Genomic DNA, 20,038 nt, shown 5'->3' on the forward strand with positions numbered 1-20,038 from the left:
AGCTGTTCAAGTGGGTTGAGATTTAATTTCTGTTTGTCATAGTTTCTAGGCCTGCCTTATCTTTTTTGTTTGCTTATTTGGGAAGAAAGTTCTACCACTGAATTTACAATACAAATATGTTATGTTTCAATGTTCAGCTGCATTTTAACAGTTTTGATTAAATAATAGAATTAGCCCTAAATGTCTCTTAAAACTGAGCCTCTTGCTTTGTCTTCCTTATGGAACACAAGTTTGGAATTAAGTATCGTAGAAATAAGTGGGGCAAACACCAAGCAAATACTGTTCAAAGTTCCAGACAGCATTTTACTCTCCTCAGTTTCTTAGTGTCAGAGAAAGCCAGGCTGATGGGTTTGGCTTTGTTTGCAGCAGCATGTGTATTCCCTAATGCTGTGTAGAGCTTGCAGAGATGCAGGTAGTCCATTAGTACATTTCAATAAACTGAAGGGTGTCTCTGGTCCAATATGTTTTCCAGAGAGTACTAGCTGTTGTTAATACTAGTCTATTTTCTGCTATCCAGAGCAGAATGTGAATTATTCAGATGAGTGCTTTAACTTCTAACTTCTCTTTTCTTTTAGGCTAAATCCAAAGATAAACAGTAAAGTGGAGGATATTGAAATAACAAGCATTAAGGATGTTAAAAAAGGCCAGCTAGTGAGAGGTTATGTCAAATCAATCACTCCATCAGGTGTATTCTTTGGGTGAGTAGCCTGACAAAATTATTCTGGCAAGTGATGTGTCTTGGAGAACTTATTTTGGGTATATGATTGTGGAATCTTGTTTGGGGATGGTCTCTGCCATAATGTGAGGTGAAAATATAAATTTAGTCTTGGGAATCAAGATATCATGGATCCTGTCTTGAGCGTGTGAAATTAAAGTAGGGAAAGTTAGTGAGACACTTTATAGAACTGGTGGTGCTACAAATACACTTTATTTTTCTTTCCTCCTGCTGTAGTACTTATTTTTGGTTTTCTTTTTCTTCTCAGATTGTCCACTTCTCTCCTGGGCCGGATCCTGTTCCAGAATGTTTCACCATACTTTGTACAGGAACACTCCTTATATGAAAAATACCTGCCTGAAGGAAAACTGCTCACTGCCAAAGTACTTGAGTAGGTCCAATGTTCTTTAAAATGGACTATGAATTAGAAGAGAGTAGAGGATGGAAATAAGGGAGGATAAAAGACAGGAAGGTTTGAAAAAAGTTCAGGTCCTTGCAGTCATTGTAAATTCTCTGATTTTTTTTTTATTCTTCTGTTCTGCTACTCCTGGTGATGCACCACAGGGTAAATAGAAAAGAAAAGTATATTGAGCTCTCTCTCCTGCCTGAGGACACTGGGATGCCAAGTGTCTTGCCTGAATCCCTAGGCCTACCACAATATGGAGCAGAAGAAGAGAAAAGAGAGGCAGATAATGAGGAAAAAAGAGAAGAGCCTAAGCTGAAGAAAAAAAGAAGAGGAAACAATGAAAATCATCAGGTATGGATGTGATTGATAAAGGATGTGCTAGAGGACTTTGTTGGTTCAAATACTGAAGTGACTGGGAAGATCCCAGTCTGATCCTAGAAGGATGAGGCTGAGAAATTATACCGACTAGGAAAAAAAAGATTGCATTGGAGATGGCAATGATCAAAACCTACTCCTTTTGGGTGAGAGCTTACAAAACAGCCCAGTTGTGTTTCCTGTCCCTTTGGTCTTTGTACCCTGTGACGGTGAGTGTGGGTTTTTTCTCCACTGTCTCTGTTAGTGGAGAGAGTAGTGGGGGATGCTGTGCCAGGGCACTGCCCTCTCTCTGCTGCCAGGCTCTTTACTTTGAGATCAGAATTGCCTTTAAGATTATGACAGTTGTTGCCTTCCATTTCCACTTGCTGCAGGAGGCAAAGCCAAAGAAGAGGAAGATCTGCCCAGCAGATGAAAATGACAGTGGAATTGAGGTGTATTACCGTGAGGAGGAAGAGGATGACCAGGAGGAAGAGGCAAATAAAAAGAAAACTAAGGTGAGAAGTTTGGAGGAGAACCTGAGCCTGAAAGGACCTTCTAACCCTGTTGATATGTATCAGTTTGACTTTAAGACAATAAGTGTTACTGCTGCAGATAGGAGTGACACAGGCTGGTGTTTGTGTCATCTGGAAATGGCTTGAGGTAGATGGAGTTTAAATTACAGCAAAGCTGGTCACAGAGGTAATATTTTTGCTGATGGGCTGTTTGCAAGTACAAGAAGTCAACAGTACTGAATAGAGAGATGCCACAAGCAAAGAGCAATTGTCTGATCCCAGTTTGAAAACTTAAAATTAAAACCTCAGGCCATTTTCTGTCTTCCTCTGAGCAGGTAAAGAAGCCTGGTGAAGCTCCCAGGCTGCAAGTTTCCATGGGCTTCACCTGGGATGAAGACAATGCAATGGATATACCTGTGCTGGATCAGAAGGAAGAGAGCTCAGAGAGCGAGGAGGAGGAGGACATGCAGTCCAAGGTACTATGTAATTGTGTTGTCTGCACAGGAGACACCACACAGTGGCTATAATGTCATGTTTTGGTATTTGCATGTCTGTCTGCCCTGTAGCAAACCCTTTTAACACATGGGAACATCTTTGGCAGCTGACATGTTGACATGTTAAAAAAAAAGTATTTAGAGTCAGATGCTTCCATGAACACAAAACTTTTAAATTTAATGTCGGCTCTATATTTTACTTTCCTGAGTGTTGTAAATTTACAGAAAAACTTGGAGATAAAAAATCTTTCAAATTATAGTTCTCTTATTTAGCAAAACACCAAAAAGCAACCCTCTTATGCTATAACATTTAGAAGGGCTTTCCACTGGGAGCAATTCAGCAAAATCAGTTACAAGATCGTGAACTTTCATGTTTGCTCCTCAGGATTTCCCCTGTCCCTCAAAACTTACCTCTGTAAAGGCAATGCATGGCTGATGCTTTATTGCCCAAGGTGACAAGGCAGAGAACTATGGCACTGTGGGTTCCAAATTTAGACCTGAGTCACCCTAGTGATCCAGCAACATGTTCCAGTTGTACATGGGGAGAAATTGTGTCTCATTTTTAAGAGTGAAGGAGGGTGGTGGCAAGTACTGGCCTGGAGGGTAAAGATGGAAGAATGAGAGGGAAGGGCAAAGTGTGGATCCTGCAATTGTGGTGCCAGACTAGCAAAATATTTGGTCCCTCAATGTAGTTAATTTAAAAAAAACCCAGAATTTCATGTACTGCAGCTCTTTTTGAAGTGTGAACTGTGTAAGAAAGGGTGGGGGTGTATATAATTTTTATCCTCTTTTGAACAGTTGGCCTCATTTCTTCCTGTGGGAACTGCTTAGCCTTGGACATACTGAGGTCTGGCTGTGCTTTAGCTGGACCTGCCTATTCCCCCATGAAGTGCCTGCCCTTCCTCAGTCCTCCTGTTTTGCTCTTTCAGTTAAAGAAACGAACAAAGAAAGAGAAGGAGCTGGAGAAGCAGAAGGAGGAGAAGGAGCTTTGCAAAGTAGAGGCAGCTCTGATGGACCCGAGTCGGCAGCCCCAGTCAGCAGATGACTTCGACCGCCTGGTGCTGGGCAGTCCCAACAGCTCCATCCTCTGGCTGCAGTACATGGCTTTCCACCTCCAGGCTACAGAGATTGAGAAGGCCAGAGCTGTGGCAGAGAGAGCACTTAAAACAATCAGTTTCAGGTAATACTGGAGCTCTGCTTTTCTTTGCCCCAAAGAATAAACCATGACGGGGTATCTGTGGTGGAAGAACACTGGTAGTATCAGTGTGCATCTGTGTGTGTGGAGTGACAGAGTCTGCTTCAGGGAGCTCAGGATTAAATGGTGGTGACTGTCAGCTGGCCCTTTGAAGGTCTGGCTTGAGTCACCACCACTGGCCCATAGCTGACCTGACAAACTTAAGGACTCCTGGAGGTGTCACAGACATTCTTCTGGGCAGTCAGAAGTGTTGGAAGAGCATAACGCTGACAGTGATGTCCTTGAATCAAAACATTAAACAAACGGTGGCACTCCTGTTGCTTTTGCTGTAGGGCTGTACATTAAATCATCTCTACTGCATGGTTAAGTATATTGTGCTTTCTTGACTCAACCTTCTGGTTTTTAATTACAAACAACAATGATAAAAAACTGTAGTGTGAATCAGCTGCTGTGCTCTGTTTCAAAACTGGTGTTTCAGGGAGCAGTATGTCCTTTTTCTTTTCCTGGAAGCCTGCTAGAAGTCAGTGAGTCTGTGTAGGGTAGTTTGCAAAAATCTGGTGAAGACTGACAAAAGGCTGAATATTCTTGTTCACATCTGCTTTAAGGGAAGAACAGGAGAAGCTGAATGTCTGGGTAGCTCTGCTGAATTTGGAGAACATGTATGGTACTGAGGAGACACTGATGAAAGTCTTTGAGAGAGCAGTTCAATACAATGAACCTCTGAAAGTCTTCCAGCATCTGTGTGACATCTATGCCAGTTCTGAGAAGTACAAGGTAAGACAGTGCAAAAATCCCATTCAGGCATGCCAGTAAAGTTCAAAGCTGGCTGTGTAAGCTTCCAGCTGTCAGATGTCAGATGTTGGGGCTGTCCTGTTCTTGACTGGAATTAATGGTTATGATTGACAGTGGGCAAGGATGCATTGATGCTTGCTTTTATGTCATAAGTGTTCAGAGATATCCAGCCTAAGAATGAGAGTCTTAAAACAAGGCTTTATTATGAATGTGTGATCTAACCCAACTCTGTCCTTCCAGCAAGCAGAAGAATTGTACCAAACAATGCTGAAGCGTTTTCGTCAGGAGAAGTCCGTGTGGCTGAAATATGCCTCTTTCCTCCTGAAGCAAGGCCAGGCTGAGGCTACACACAGGCTTCTGGAGCGTGCTCTCAAGGCTCTGCCCACCAAAGAACGTAAGCTCTCTCTGCCTCAGCCTTTTTGTGGACCTTAACATAGACAGGGATGGGCTGCTGTCTGGTATCTCTGCCTGTGACAGCATTGTAATAAGTGAAAAGTGCAGCCAGCTGGCTCTCAGGAAAGGGAAACTTTCAAGCTGGATGTCACTGCTAATGCACCTCTGCTAAAGGCACCAAATAGAATTTAATGTGATGCACAAAAACAAAGTACCCAAATCAAAGGCAGCTTTGAGTTTTACAGCCCTCTAGAAAAGTTCACTTGGTCTAAGCCCAGGTTTCTGGGTCTGCCCATGGGTGCTGCATGTTACGTTATGAATATAAAAATAAACCTGTCTCCCACAGAGAGCTGAAATGAGAAGTTAACTGTGACCCTTCTGTCTCCCACTTTGATCCCACCTTGGTCCAGAACCTCTTTATGACAGAGCCTTTTGTCTCTGGATAGAGATGGTGTGGTCTCTGTGCTTGCCTCTGTTCTGTGTAATTCTCACTTGTGTTTGATCGTGTGGAAGAGAATTGCTGTGATACCCTAACATGTCATTACTTTTTCCAGATGTGGATGTCATTTCAAGGTTTGCACAGCTGGAGTTCCATTCTGGGGACACAGAACATGCCAAGGCTCTCTTTGAGAGCACCCTCAGCAGCTATCCCAAGCGGACAGACGTTTGGTCCATCTACATGGACATCATGATCAAGCATGGCAGCCAGAAGGAAATACGGTGAGTTGTGGTGCAGCAGCCTGGGAAGGGGCAGAGCACACCTGAAAAGAGCAGAGGTGCCCTGCAGTGTGAGGTTGTATAGGGCCTCCCACAGCACAGCAAAACAGTTTTGTTTTTCCACAAAACTTCCACTGGTGGTGGAAGTGCTTATCCCTGCTGGGACTGAGGAGACTCCAAAGAGTTCCATAGGGCATATGGGGACTGATTTGTAATTTGTGGCCTGCATGACAGAAACTAGAGTCCTTGCACTGAGCTTCACCTGTCCCTCTGCCTTGTATCTGAAGGGTGAGATCAATCTTGAATAATCAGTCTTTGTATTTTTCAACGTCAAAATGGAAAAACATATTTTTTCCTTTTTTTTTTCCTGAGAGGTGATAAAAGAAAGTAGTTTTCCACAAACATTTAATGAATGCAGGGTCCAGTGCAGTGTCTGGATCTTTGTTTAAGTTGACCAGCAGCCTTAGTGTTCTGCAAGCAAGTAGAAGGCTTCTACTTAGAGATCTTGGCCAATTGTTAGGAATCTCTTTCTTCAAGAACCAGCACTTAACAGCAATTTCCTGTGAATATTTCCCTGGGCTTTCTGCTCTTTGTTAGAAGACAGGGTTCAGGGCCTGTATTGAGTGCTGTTACAAATACAGTGATTTGAATCACTTTGCTTTCTTGCAGAGATATCTTTGAGAGAGTCATACACCTGAGCTTGGCACCAAAGAAGATGAAATTCTTCTTCAAACGCTACCTGGATTATGAGAAGAAATTTGGTACAGCAGAAAGTGTCCTGGCTGTTAAAAGAGCAGCACTTGAGTATGTGGAGACCAAGAGTTCCCTTGCTGACACCTAAGTGTGGTGCAAGTGAAAGCAGAGAGACTTGGCTTTTCATGTGTGAAGTTCTGCTATGACTGTTATGGACAGTGAGTTTCTGGAGAGTATTGGTCTGTGACCAAACCAGCTTGGAATGAACAATCAATCAAATGAAAAGATTTGATAAATGTTTGCAGCTTTGTCCAGATGTTACAAATAATGCTGGTCTGTTGAAGTGTTTTTAAATATAGACTGTTTTATAATCAAAGGAAACATCAGCCGTACCTGTTTTACTTTCCTAGGGAAATGGTGCAGTTATGACACGCTGCTTTTAAGTACAGCAATACCTTATAAATTGATTTTTCTTACTGTTAAGATGGCCAAGAAGATTCTTGTCTTTTGAATGAATTAACACTTCAAAAAATTTATCTCAGGTGCCTTTGTGCTCTAGAAATTGGCAGAGCAACACTGGATTGTGGCATAGTTGAAGCTGGAAGGAACCTCTTCTTGATAATCTTCAAGCTCCTGCTCAAAGCAGGGGTCAGCACGACTAGGTAGCTCAGGTGCACTCCCAGTTTGGTTTTGATTTCTCCAAAAATGGAGACTTCACAACCTCTCTGGGCAACCATCTGTTGTAAAAAGTCGCTAGGGATTGATGACAGAAACAGTGATTTTCATTAGTCATTGTCTCTTAAGAGAAATCACTGAAGTCAAAGAAAAAAAGTGGTTTTTTCTGTGCTGAAAAACGTTATCCCAAACTACTGCTTAGAAAAAGCCAGGTATTTTGGGTATTTAAAAAAGTTGTCACTGATGTCGGTGCCTTATGGTCCATATCCTTACAATTCTGTATTCGTCTAACTTTCCACTGAGATGTGGATATGATCAGCCATATGTTTTACAGAGGAAGAACTCGAGGCAAGGGGAAAACAGGGTATGCAAACAGATGTGATTATCCATTGTAGACCCTAGCAAGTAGATGCCCAGCTTTGAAATACCAAACTTGAAGAGTCTTACTCATTGGAGGCACTCTAAACTCAAAACCATAGCTCTGCAGGAACCAGCTCTTCTGCCTTTGTGAATGCCCAGTGTTGGAAAGGCTGCATGATTCAGCATTTATTTCATTCCCAAGTCCTTTGGGATCCAGAAACAAGTCATTTCACTTCTTGCCCCCAGGAAGAGCAGGGTGCTGTACTCAGAGTTTGCTTAATGGTCTTGTAGTGGAGGAAGCTGATTGCAACATCCAGTAGCAACTGCTGCTTTTTTTAAAGAACACTTCAATGATGGTGGCTCTTTCTCTTGGTTTAATTAGTTGCATAATAGAACATGTAAATAAGCGTTGCAATAGAAACCAAGATCCCTCAGAGGTATTGTTTATTCTTCACTGCTGGGGCTATTAAAGTCTGTAGTAGGCAGGAAAAGTGAAAAACCTGTGTGTAATTCTCTGTGCTAGAGGAGCCTGGTTTGAACCCGTCTTGCTGCTGGGAGCTGTGACCTGTGGGCTGCTCTGTGATGGGACTGTTGCTGGTCTTTGGAGGAAAAGCAGGGAATGTGAGCTCATAGCCTGTGTGATCTATCATGCTGGGAGGATAATTGGCTCAATTTCACTCTAGGCATTTCAGTGAGAAATCTAACCTGGCTGCTTGTGCTTGTGTGTAAAACTATGTGGGTTAATGTTCCTCACCTCAGCATTGTCACTGGGGGACACTGCGTGACAGGAACAGCAGGGATATTCCTGAGGCTGTCTCAGTGAGGACTACACGTAGAGTGGCAGAGGAGAGGAGAAAAACCAAATCTGCAATTGCAAATTTCTGAGTGTAGTGTCTTGCTCCACTCCTCACTGACAGCTGTCCACTCAAAATTGCCTCTCCAACAATGAGGGAAAAAAGACAAGCTGGACAAGCCCCAAGCCCATCCCACATGGAAAGAGAGTGGATTTAATGTAGGAGAGAGAGAAGGGATGTAAAAAAGAATAAAAGATGATTTGTGCTCATGGTTTATTCTTAGGATAAAAATCCATTCTCAAGAATTACGTGTCTTGCCCGTTTCCGGGGAAGAGAAGGAACCAGAGTGGAGGTAGTTCAAAGGAATAATTAGGACTATCAAGGAGGAAGGCCAGGGAAATAAAGGAAGTAAGAGGAACTGTGTTTCAGCAAGTTATCCTGTGTCTGCTGGCTGTGTGGGGGTGGCGTGCACATCTGCATGTTCGCACTCGAGAGCCAGTGAGAAATGCAAATGAACTCCTTTCATCTGAAGTTAATGCAATTTCAGTTAACTTCCATCTGATTATTTCTGTGGATTAGTTGATGGTGAGGCTGAGAGCCAAGCCTTCCCACAAAAGCAAATGCAAAGCAAATCTGATCCTGGGATGCCTTGCCCATTCAGCGGTGTTCCAGCCTCTTTATGTGAGGGAATAGCCTGCAGCTCTTTCTTGCAAGACACCATACTTGTCAAAAGCTTTTTAAATAATTTTCTCTCCTTTGCTGCAATTGTGTATCCTGATTTACAAGATTTGTGCTCTCACTGCAAAAATAACTAAAAAGCTGTATTACTAACTTGTAATAAGTGGTAATGCTTTAAAACATTCTAGAATCGTCTGGATAGGAGAGGATCTGAATCTTTAATAGAAAGAAAAAATAAGTTCCCAGTCCTTGAGTTCAAAGAGAATGTTAAATTATGCCTTTTATGCCCCCCTGAAAAAAACTCAGAAGGCAATGAAAAATAACTCTCATTTAATAATGTATTTCAAATTTCCTTGTAAGCCCCTCTGAGTTCTGAGGGTTTGAGCTGTTTTTTTAACAACTTAAGGCTTTTTGGTAAATGGCACAGTGTAAGAGGAAGTTGTACCTATAACAAAACAGTTCAAGTAGGAAGAACAAACTTCTCTGTCCTGCCACCTCTTTGAAAAGTATTGGGTACACAGGATTGACCCTTGGGAGAAAAGGGACTGTGCAATGCCAGAGGAGCAGCCTTGAAGCCATAGTCACACAGTGTCTTGGTGAGGGCAGTAATTTTACACCTTTCTGGTTTTGCTTTCCAAGAATATTGCCAAGTCCATAAAAGAGACCTTCTGCTCCAGGGGCCAATTAAGGCAGTGGAAAGTTTTAGAAAATTCAGTGGTAGATGGGTGGGGAGAGGGCTGCTCCCCAATCCTGTTACTGCTGTTCCCTTGTTGCTCCAGGGCTGCAGTCCCAGTGCAGCAGATGGGTGAATGCAATGTGCTCTTTGGGCTGGCAGCTTTCTCATCCTCTTCCCTTCTGAGAAAGATGCTCCATAATTACAACTGACTAACTACAGTTACACAGTATATACACTATATGTATGCTTATATACACATGTATGTAAAGCCAAATCTGGATGAGGACTTCCTGCAGCTTGTAACCTAAACAAAGGACTCTCATCCAATGGTTGGATGAGAAATGCAATGAGGTGCAGAGTGCTGTGGGTACTGATTCCACTCAATCTCCACCGTGCTACCTTGCCCCAAAGCTGTTCTGCTGATGGTGCCTCCTTTGGGTGTATAGACTCATGGTGGCGACCATTTGGGTTCATCAGAAATTGCCAGGCACTTCAGTAAGAACAAAGGGAGTTCGGTCTCTTACCCAAATTTCAACTTGGTGATTACAGAGTGCCTTTCTGAATACCAGGCATATTGGTGATTCCTCCTGCTTTAGTCTCTGTTATTTGGAATGTGGCTATGTTACTGACCCATTCCATCCTAGATGCTATTGCATCCTCCTTGCCCCAGGAATTGTCTTGGCTTGCAACCATCTGTTGAAACCAGGTTCTTTATCTCTTCCACAATCCATCATTAAGTCCCACTGCATGACTGATAAAATTACAACATCCCATTGTGAGATGCTCCAGCCAGGGGGAGGAGCCAAGCATTTCCTACCTAGATAAAGTCTGAGATTTGGAACGTCAGGGCAGCCTTTTTCAACTGGATTCCAGAGGAAAACCAGACCTTTCCACACCATCACTGGACGTTCAGAGGAAAACTGCACCCTTCTACAGGAGCACTGCTCCAACTGAACCACATCTGCCACTGCAGGAGGACTGCAGCCACCATTTAATGGGACTGCTAGCAACACCCTGACTGACTGATGGGGTGTCAGGTTGTATTCTAACTCTGCCAGTGTTTTGGTTTGTTCTTTGTAATATTGTATTTCTATTTTAATTTTCCTAGTAAAGAACTGTTATTCCTATTCCCATATCTTTGCTTGAGAACTCCTTAATTTCAAAATTATAATAATTTGGAGGGAGGGGGAGTTACATTTCCCATTTCAAGAGAGACTCGTGCTTTCCTTAGCAGACACCTGTTTTTCAAATCAAGACAGAAATTTACCCACTGCTTCCTTTTGCCTGCAAAAGAAGGCGGCAAAGTCTGTAAAGTGCTCTGGGACCTGCCCAGCATCTGCTCTTTGCTCCCCTGTGTCTCTGGGAACATCAGTGTGACTGTTGTTTCCAAGAGAGGGGTTTCCCAGCTCGGGGTATTGCTTATCAGTCTTCCTTGAGGCTGTTGATTCCTGTTTACCTGCTGAGAGAAGTCATGCTGCTGGGAGGAATGTTCCCAGTGCATCCCTCAGCTGAGCACCGATACAGGCAGTCTGGGGAAGTGGGGTGCACATCTGTCTCAGGAAGCTAAAAACAGCAGTTCGTGGCCTTCTGGGGTTGGCCCATTCCCCTCCACTCCTTTGGCCCATTTGTGGAGGCGGCTGTAGAGGGGGAAGCCCTTGTTCTCTCGGTAGATGTAGACACCTGTGATGGCATTCCACTGGGGGCTCGGCTGCACGCCCTCCACCGGGAACTCCTGCACCAGCTCCTTCTCCTCCTTGTCCAGTGCCACAAAGCCAAAGAACTGTTTGACATTCTTGGCTGCCAGGATCCTGGAGTGGACCTCGGCCGTGCGTCGGAAGAGCTTGTCCTCGTTGGCGCGGTACTGGGCCCAGTAGGCCTCCTGCCGGTAGCTGAGCGGCGAGCAGCAGTGCTTCAGGCACTTGGTGAGGAAAACCAGGACCGCAACGATGCCGATGAGCAGCCAGCCGAAGAGCTGGGAGGGAAGAGAGAGGCTGCGTTAGGACACGGCAAGGAGGTCTTACCCACTCCCTGTGGCTTTCTCCCTGGTGTGCCTACCTGGGACTCGTATCTCAGCCTCCGTGTCACCTCGTCCCTGGACTTGGTGAGGTTTGCAGGGACGTCTCTACAGGGGAACTTGGCCAGCACCTCAGCCCCGTACTCAGCCGGAAACTTGTCCAGGGAGGACGGCTTGACAAACTCGCTGAGGGCACAGATGTAAGCTTCCCCACGCAGCAGAGAGATCACCGACCACGTGATGGGTGCCACGGATGCCCGGCCAAGGATGGAGCCAAAGAGGAGGAAGGTGGCAGCAGCAGAGAAGTTCTTGGTGCCACGCTTGTGGCACTCGGCCACCAGGTTCCAGGTGTGGTTGTTCCACATGACACCAATGAGGAAGAGGGCCAGGGCCGGGACACCGATGGCAGCCAGCCCATAGATGTAGTTGCGGGCAGGGGAGCAGGGGCAGTTGAAGGCAACGACTGAGAAGAGCTCCTCGCTCCCCACCGTGCCCAGGGCCACCAAACCATTGAAAATCATCACGTCTTTGCTCTTGAAGAACAAGGAGAGGAAGCGGAAGTTCTCAGCGATGAGGGCGGCCATCTCGTCCGGGGGCTGAGAGGTGTGTGCTGCAGTGGGAGCTGTGCTGGCTCAGCCCCAGCACTGAGGAACACTCCAGTGGGGGATGAAATGGCTGGTGCTAGCTGATGTGCAAGGAGCTGTTCCAGGAGCAAGACACCTTTGCTAATGTCCCTTCCTCCTACCTACTGTCCCAGCCTCTGGAGCTGCTTGCTGATACCAGGGGTACTTCAAAAGGGGCTGAAAAGGGACTTACCTAAGCAATATGTGAAACCTCAGCCATTTTAGTTTCCCAGTAAGCCCTCCAAAAGCTTCACTACAGCAAAGATGACAGGTGAGACATCTCTTTCTGTCCCTCTCAATTGCATGTTTGTCCTCTTTCCTTCTGTTTGGTTTTAGTCACTTCCCACAGAGGCAATTATTGTTAGCATCACTGGCAAAGTCTTGATGATCTCCCAAACCTGCAATGAAGGAGGACTCCATGTTACTGGGAAAACTGGACCGGAACACTAGCACTAGGATGTGTCCCAGCCCTGCCACTGACTCACACTAGCCCAGCTACATGTGGAACATGGCTGGGGTTGTGCTGCTTTGAAGGTGCTCTGTGTGGCTTTTGCTTCTCTTTAGAGCTGATGAGTTAATATTTATTAACAGATACAAGTATGTGAGGAAGGCAGCAAGGGGCACTGTGAAATATCCCAGCAGATTTGGGAGCACAGAAATGTGGCATAGGAGGCCCAGGCAGGAGCAGCCTTAGCTGAGAAGGGTGAAGGAATGCCTGGGGGCTGTTGCTACCAGCAAGAGAAGTTACTTTCTGTGTAAGCTTATCCTGATGTCTCAGGATACAAACACCAAATGCTCACAGAGCTGGGACAGCAATTATGTGTGAGGTTTTGCTAGGATTAGGTGTGGCAGGATGATCTTCCATCCTGCAGTTGATTGACATAATCATACTCCCTGTCCTGGCCTGCTCAGGAGTCCCAGCTCAGCCTCTTAATTGCTGTCCTGAGACTGAGCCCCTCAACCTGCAACCTCAGTGCCAGAGATGCTCTTTGGTGCCCTTTGCCTGTGTTTAACCTACCAACAGGGCTGCAGGCACTGATTTTTTTTAAGGGCAGGGAAATAACTGGGGAATGGACCCACACTTTCTGCAACAATGTCCATTTCCCCATCCCATCTGCAAGCTGGATGCAATTAATTTCTTAGCTGACTTTTCATCAGTGCTGCATCCCCACAGGGATGCAAGGGAAGCACCTTGCAAGCTTTGGGAATCCTTACCTCTGTGACAAAACACACTGGCCTCAGAGGAACTGCTGTCACCAGGGTTTGATGGGGACAGCAAGGACCTAGGCACCCAACTAACCATATCTGGCAGCTTGCACGGTGCTGGAAGTATTGTCATGCATCTGGGGCTACCTGGGAGCCATGGCCCACAGGGCTGCCCCAAAGTCTTCCCTGGGCCACCCCAACTGTAGGGACATTCAGGCAGAAGAGACAAAGATACTTTAATCCTTATGGTCTTTTGCACAAGGCTCGCTTTTACACTATGCTTTAAATCACTACTCTGCCTCAGTTCATCTGCTGCCCCAACAAATCCTGGTTTACTCCCTTTCTCCGTGGGGCAGGGGTGGGGAACAGGGGCAGAAATTTGGTCTCTGTTCTTTGCTGTGTCTAACCATGACAGCCCCTTTAAAGTCACACTGCAATATTGCTGAGTTCAAATGTAAACAGCCCTTAATGTATTCCTGCAGCTTCCCAGTTTTCCATATGCAAAACTCCCTCTGCAAAGGAGACAAACCTGCTGAAAACTGCTACCACGTGATGAGGAGCCAGGCCTCTATCTCCATGCTTGGTGGAGCTCCACATTTGCAGCCAGATGCTAAACCCACAAACTTGCTCTAGTTCAAGCATCTGTTGTTAGTTACCCACAAACAGCCCCGATAAACACAGCCCTGTAACCTTTCTGACAGAGCCTGGAAAAAGGCAAAGCAAAAATCTGAGTAGCTGGCAAAGAGAAGTATTAGCCATTTAGAGACTACTTCCTCTGCTCAGTGGTTTTGGTCTGGGAGAGAGGGTAGGGTAGAAGGGGAGGAGAGAAGTTGTTTGAAATAGCTACGTTTCTAAGAGCCTCTGTTTCTTTCCCCAAAATATATATGAAAGCAAGAAAAAAATTAAGTCACTTACTTGAAAAAGTTGCTGAAACCAGTTCTGGAGCTTTCTCAGTACTTTCTGTGCACTTTTTGCTCAGGCTGTGGTCGTGGGGGGTTTCCATCAGCACATAGGGCTGTGCAGGAGTTGGGATGCAGCCAAGGCTGATCTGATGGGCAAAATGGAAGCTTTTGAAAACAGCCTTAACACTTTGCAAAGGCTTCAGTTTGAAACGTGCCCTTCTCCGACGGCTTTTGGGAAGAGGAAGGAGGTTCTCAAACCCTGAGCTCCTGGGTGGGGCAAAGAGAGGAGCTTGGCTCTGTGCCCGGCTGAGTCACTGGAAAAAGCACATCTTTCTCAGACTCATGATGCAGATGTGCAGTGGCTGGCCGGGATGGAGTTTGCCTGGAGAACGGCAGCGATGAGGCAGCTTGCAGGGGTGCAGAGGGGAAAGGGGGGATCCCCCCGGCCTGGGGCTTGGGTGCATCCCCCACAGCTCCCAGGTGACACGGCCATGTCGGTGGGAGCACAGCAAGCGGGCAGGGACAGCACGGGAGAAGCCCGTGGTCCCACGGGAAGGGGCAGAAATTTCTGTTTCAGCACATGGGAGCCGGCGCCCGCCTGGGTGGGTGTTTGGGGCACGGCAAGCTCTGAGGGGTGCCAGGTTCCTCTTCCCCCCACACGGGACCGAGCAGGCTGGGGGCCCAGCAGGGTGGGGGCCGTGTGCAGGGCTGGGCACAGCCTGCTTTTTGGCGAGTGTGGTGCATTCCTGCCTGGCTCAGCCTTTCGGCTCAGCCTTTCCGCTCGCCGCTTCCTCTGCTCGAGCGATGCCCGTGAGGCGGCCGAGAGCGCCTCGCTTTCTCTTTGCTCCCTCCTCTCCGCTATCTGTCCCTCAGCCCAGCTCTGCCCAGCCTGTTGCAGAGGCTGGAGGCCCCCTTCCTCCTTCCCCACCCTCCTTGCCGTCTCGTCTCTGCTGTTAAACTCAGCCCTCCCCAGAGAACGCCTTCAGCACAGGCAAATCTTCAGCAACACCCACGTTCCCCTCTGCCCCGAGCAAACCTAGGCTCAGCCCAGTGCTGGTGGCTCAGCCCAGCGCTGGCAGCTCAGCCCGTGGGATTTTTGGGCCGTGCTCCTCCCTAGCCCCAGATGCGGGGTCCCCGGGCGGGTTTTTGCAGCTCCCGGTTGTTTGGGTGCGGTGCATCCCTTGGCTGTCCCACAGCCTCGGGCCTGCCTGGGGCTGGCTCCGCTGCCGGCCTGGTGGGGCCCGTGGGGCTCGCTCCGCGCTCAGGGCACTGCCACAAACCGGGATCGGCGCCGGGACCACAGCCCGGCTGAAATCCCAGGGGGTCTGCCGGGTTCCCTTGGGAAGGCTCTCCTCCCAAAGGCAGTGAGCAACATCCCCAGATTCCAGCCAGGAGAGGAGAACCTCCCTGATCTATGAAGACTTTGCAACTGCCGAATTTGCTGCATGGGGAAAAAGCTCTAATCCTAAAAATCTTAGTTAAAAGTCCTAAAGCTTCTCAATGCAAATGCATTATTTTGGTACCTTAATGGCTGTGGCATGGAGCCTGCCATCCCTCTGTGCTGCTCGCCATCGTGGGGACTCTGAGCACGGCTTCTCAGTGAGCCACGAACGGCAACGAGCTGCAAATAATAGGAGTGGAAACCACCTTTATCTTTTAATCTCCTTTGCTTTGTAGATCAGGTTTTGTGCCCATTAATTTCTGGGCAGGTGCGTTAATTAAAGTTTGGGTGTGAAGATTAATGACAAAGCCATGTCACGCTCCTTTCTCCTGGGAGTTGGCCAAATTTAGCCTGCCCTTGACTATGGGCTTGCTAAAATGCTCTCACAGCAGCCAGGAAAATTTCCTCATCATTTTGGTCCTTTGTTCTCTTCTCCCCAAAGCCTCTGTGGAGTTACACATTGATAATTAAGGTTTATGTAAATGACAGTCACCTCAGTTATTATGGCCAGCCATAATAAGTTGTTTGAACAAGAACACCACAGCAGAATTTCAAGTGCACAAACATCTCAGAAGGGACGTGGCTGGGCTAAAACTCATCCCTCAAAAGGGGTTTGCCTTCTGCATATTTGTAATCAAATCAGGGCCACTGGGAAACACTCTTCCAGGCTGTGATTTCAATGGTCACCTCAAGGCCTGCATCATGTTATCCTCTGTTTCTATGGAAATGGGCAGCCACCTTGTATTGTGTAATATTGGCAGTGACTTCCCAGCTTCTCTTCTGAGGCCCAGGGCTGGCTGCTGCTGGTGGCCATGCACTGGCAAAACACTTCAACTCACATAGCCTCAGCACCTCAGGCTTGGCCTGGGGGCTCTTCCAGTCCTTTTCATTGCATCCAAGTAAAGAAACACCAACAGCTTTTGTAAATAGCTTTTATAAATCCTGGTGCCTGAGAGCAGAGCTTGAATGGTAAGCCTGAATTATTTATTTGGCTCCTTAAAAAATCACCCAGGTGGGTTTTTAACAACAATCTTTGTGTCAGGGAGAAATACAGGAAAAATTGTAAGAACAAATCATCCTGAGGCAGATTTGTGGCAGGGCATTGGTCAGACCCCCTCTCCACTCCCTGCTGCTGAATGCTAACTTCTCTCCTTGTCTGGACACTTCCCTCAAGGAACATCTCAGTGGAATCCTCATTTAATGGTGCCTGTAACACCAAACACAGTTTCTGTCACATGTAGTGTGATATGGGATGTCCCTTCACTAGCTCATTGCTTTGGTCAAATTTGTTTTTAAGCTTTTCTTGGCTTGGAGCTGTGTGTCTGTGGGGATGTAGTGTGGAGGGGTAATGTGATCTTTTAGGGTTTCACAACTTGTCAGGAGAAGGGGGCACTCCCACCTTGTTTCCCCACCAGGGGATTTTTAATACTGCCCAGTGCTGAGCATGTCATGAAAGAAAGGAAGTTTTGCACATCTTGTAATATCTGTCTTGGCAACTGCCACAACACCAACCTGCTGCTCAGTGGTGTGGGACACATGGCACATCTGGCTGCCACGTTGCACCCTTCAGCATCCCTGGGGCTTGTCCACCATGGCCTTGAAAAATTGTCCCTCCTGGCACAAAACTCATTACCTGAATTACTGATGCTGTAGGACTGGATGTGAGAGCAGGTGAGAGCAGATGGGATCACACTGGCATCACTGAGCCCGTTGGGTGCCTGTTTCCCTGCAGCTGCTGTAGCACTGGTCCTTGCCTGTGCCCTGGCTTCTTCTGCCCTCTCTGCAGCCCATCTCACAAAAATGTGATTCTGCCTCTGCACAGCTCTGTGGGCCCTCACACCCAGCTGTAGTAGGCAGCTGTCTCTCTTCGGGGTGCAGAGGGGTACATGGGGGGCTGCTCTCCTCCTGCCCAGCCATTTCCCGTGGGGAGGGTGGGTGGGTGGAGATGAAGTGGGGGCTTGCATCTGTGCCAGCTCTTCAGGGCCATGTTCATGGTGCCCTGGTCAGTGATGCCCAAGAGCTTCTCAGCAGCTTCCCCTGCATCAGCAGGGGCTTTCCTGGGCAGGTGGCAGCGAGCAGCCACCAGGTCTGTCCTCATGCCCTCAAAGAACTGCTGGATGCAGACCTTGGCAAAGCTCCTGGCGTGCTCTGCACACGTCTCATCGAACAGCTTGCGCTCGATGTCGATGTAGTGGGACCAGTATCTGCTCTTCAGGAAGGCAGCCTGGCTGAAACAGGGCCGAAGAGATCTGACCAAGAAAGCCAGAGTGGTCATCAGCAGCACAAAGGACCAGCCCAGAGCCTGCAGGGATGAAGGGGAACCAGAGCTGTCACAGGCAGGCAGAGCACATGCCCAGCAGAACCAGCTAGCAGAACCCCCCTGGCTTGCAAACAAGCCTGACTCCACTTTGGGCTGTTTGACATTTGGCTGTGTTTACACTGTAAAACTGGACAAGGAGGCCCTATGAACCATTTGCACTGAAATTTTGTTCAGTGCATCCACACAGGCAGCACCTCTTACTTGTGGAGCTTCAGCAGGCACTGACCATAAATAACACCAGGGCTGAATCCTGTGCCCAGCCCTTGTTCGTGCCTCTGATATGATAGTGCCTCACCTAGGTCTAGGATAACCTGTGTCCTCTGACTTGCAGCATTGTCCCAGATACTCCCTGGTTTCCAAGCTGTTGAACTTACTAACATCTACTGTGAGTGAACAGCAGTGAAAGCTCCCCTGTTAATGGGGTTTGACAGGAAGGGTGAGATGAGGGCAGAGCCAGGACCAGTCTGTCTTGTTCACCATCAGTCTTAACTCAAGCTGCCTCCAGGCTGTACTGCCAGAGCTCATGAGGTTCAACTCTCCTGGAAATGCAGCCCCCTAAAAGAGCACCTGGGGGGAGGTTCTATGTGGGATACCCTGTTTTTTAGCTCCCAATGCTTTGCAATTAGGGTCTGCCCAGGAAAATCTGCTTTGTGTCTTTGGAGAAGTCCCTGTGGCTCCATTTCTCTTAAAGGGAATAATAACTCCTGTCTGCCCTAAGGAGGTCAGGCAGAAGGGCTGCTTATAAATGGGAGTGCATGAGTGACAGGTGTTTCAGACTATCCTGTCTCCTGCATGGCCAGGAGCAGAGGGCTTGAGAGGAATTAAGGACAGGATAAGTGGTTAGTGGCATTTCATTTGTGGTTCTCTGGGATGGTTAATAAACACAGACTGGCTGTTCCCATGTAGCGGCAGAGACAAGTGGCATAGATGGTTATTGGCCCGTTGCTTGCACATGTTGTAATAAGAAGCAAGGACAACTGATGGGTTATTGGAGAGGGTGACAACCTACCAGCCACTGATCCATCTCAGCCCCTTCTGAATTTGCTGTGAATAAATACATGCAGACGGTTTGGCTGTCATTGCTCTGCAGCCCTGGGGTGCCCAGGCAGGAGTGGGGGCTAATTATCAGCTACATAGTAGCTAACTTACAGCTACAGCCTCTGCACCACACTGGAGGCATAACTCCAGAGAGCTGAGTCTGAACACCTTGTACCCCTGCAAAATCGCCAATCTCTCCTGCTGCAGCTTGATTTCAACAAGGAGATTCTGTCGAGGGGGGAGCTAAGGCTGGCAGTGCCTAACCCCAAGCCACCAGTGAGAGCACAGCCATGGTGCCTCTTACCTGTGAGATACAGCGCAGGTACCTGACGGCCACTTCGTTGGCAATGAGCTGCTGCCCATTGTAGATCTCCTTGCAGGGGATCCGGGCCAGGACCCGCTGTATCTCCCCCTGGGAGAGGCGGGGGTGGCTGGCGTTGCCCAGGCTCTCCACGGGCACCGAGGTGCAGAAGGCACAGGTGATGCACTTGCCATCCAGCAGTGTCACCGACACCCAGACCGCAGGGGCGATCATGGCCCGCTGGGCCATGGAGCAGAACATGTAGCGCAGCACAGCCGGGTCCTTCCCCCGCTGGCCCTGCGGCCGCCTCCACTCCTCTGCCAGCATGGAGATGTTGTTGTTCAGCACAAAACCCAGCAGAAACAAGATGAAGGGGGGCACCAGGAGGATGCCCAGCCCATAGGCCAGGTTGTAGTGTGGCAGGCAGGGGCAGTTGAAATCAAAAGCTGAGTACATCTGGGTGCTGGCAAGGGCCATGATCCCACAGATGCCATTCATGAAGGACTCTTGGTTGGACTGGAAGAACTGGAAGATCATCCGAAATTTGTCCATCTTTGCTTGATTCCTTCTCTCACTAGGGTCCAAGCTGTGACCTCAGTTTATTCCATTCTTTCAGATTTCCTCTTCAAAGATGGCATCACCAAGTTTCTGTGCAGTTCAGTGTTTCATTCATGCACTCTTACAACCTCACTATTTAAAGGAGAAAATTAATTTTTTTTTCTGCTGATTTTGCTGCCTA

The 20,038-nt window shown here is 47.6% G+C and overlaps 3 protein-coding genes across 4 annotated transcripts in view; 1 reads left to right on the top strand and 2 right to left on the bottom strand.

The window, feature by feature from the left end:
* PDCD11 (programmed cell death 11) overlaps positions 1 to 10,589 on the top strand; it is a 27,080-nt gene extending 16,491 nt beyond the window's left edge. For both annotated transcript variants that reach the window (XM_056494429.1, XM_056494431.1), the window contains exons 27-36: positions 576 to 698; positions 984 to 1,106; positions 1,280 to 1,472; positions 1,868 to 1,990; positions 2,323 to 2,463; positions 3,411 to 3,661; positions 4,282 to 4,450; positions 4,709 to 4,862; positions 5,416 to 5,581; positions 6,248 to 10,589. In XM_056494429.1, coding sequence (XP_056350404.1) covers positions 576 to 698; positions 984 to 1,106; positions 1,280 to 1,472; positions 1,868 to 1,990; positions 2,323 to 2,463; positions 3,411 to 3,661; positions 4,282 to 4,450; positions 4,709 to 4,862; positions 5,416 to 5,581; positions 6,248 to 6,419 — 1,615 coding nt within the window. In that variant the 3' untranslated portion in view covers positions 6,420 to 10,589. The remainder of the gene's footprint in view (positions 1 to 575; positions 699 to 983; positions 1,107 to 1,279; positions 1,473 to 1,867; positions 1,991 to 2,322; positions 2,464 to 3,410; positions 3,662 to 4,281; positions 4,451 to 4,708; positions 4,863 to 5,415; positions 5,582 to 6,247) is intronic.
* CALHM2 (calcium homeostasis modulator family member 2) lies at positions 9,103 to 14,737 on the bottom strand. Its single transcript, XM_056494432.1, has 3 exons — positions 14,213 to 14,737; positions 11,510 to 12,489; positions 9,103 to 11,426 (listed from the first exon to the last, which is right to left on the bottom strand). Exons 2-3 carry the CDS (start codon positions 12,050 to 12,052, stop codon positions 11,010 to 11,012), a joined length of 960 nt encoding a protein of 319 aa, XP_056350407.1. The 5' UTR covers positions 12,053 to 12,489; positions 14,213 to 14,737; the 3' UTR covers positions 9,103 to 11,009.
* Positions 14,738 to 17,474: 2,737 nt separating this feature from the next.
* Positions 17,475 to 19,851, bottom strand: CALHM1 (calcium homeostasis modulator 1). The gene is made up of 2 exons (XM_056495319.1): positions 19,303 to 19,851; positions 17,475 to 17,942 (listed from the first exon to the last, which is right to left on the bottom strand). The coding sequence occupies exons 1-2, from the start codon at positions 19,849 to 19,851 to the stop codon at positions 17,475 to 17,477; spliced, it is 1,017 nt and encodes a 338-aa protein (XP_056351294.1).
* Between the last annotated feature and the right edge of the window lie 187 nt (positions 19,852 to 20,038).

This window comes from Oenanthe melanoleuca, chromosome 6, assembly GCF_029582105.1.
Source record: "Oenanthe melanoleuca isolate GR-GAL-2019-014 chromosome 6, OMel1.0, whole genome shotgun sequence".
Classification (NCBI taxonomy): domain Eukaryota; kingdom Metazoa; phylum Chordata; class Aves; order Passeriformes; family Muscicapidae; genus Oenanthe; species Oenanthe melanoleuca.

Excerpts from the sequence above, each read along its gene's own strand:
- CALHM2 (XM_056494432.1), bottom strand. The coding sequence starts at position 12,052 with ATGGCCGCCCTCATCGCTGAGAACTTCCGCTTCCTCTCCTTGTTCTTC. Across the intron at positions 11,427-11,509 it reads GGCTGAGATACGAGTCCCAG|CTCTTCGGCTGGCTGCTCAT; the intron begins GTAGGCACACCA and ends CTTCCCTCCCAG.
- CALHM1 (XM_056495319.1), bottom strand. The coding sequence starts at position 19,851 with ATGGACAAATTTCGGATGATCTTCCAGTTCTTCCAGTCCAACCAAGAG. Across the intron at positions 17,943-19,302 it reads ACCTGCGCTGTATCTCACAG|GCTCTGGGCTGGTCCTTTGT; the intron begins GTAAGAGGCACC and ends TCATCCCTGCAG.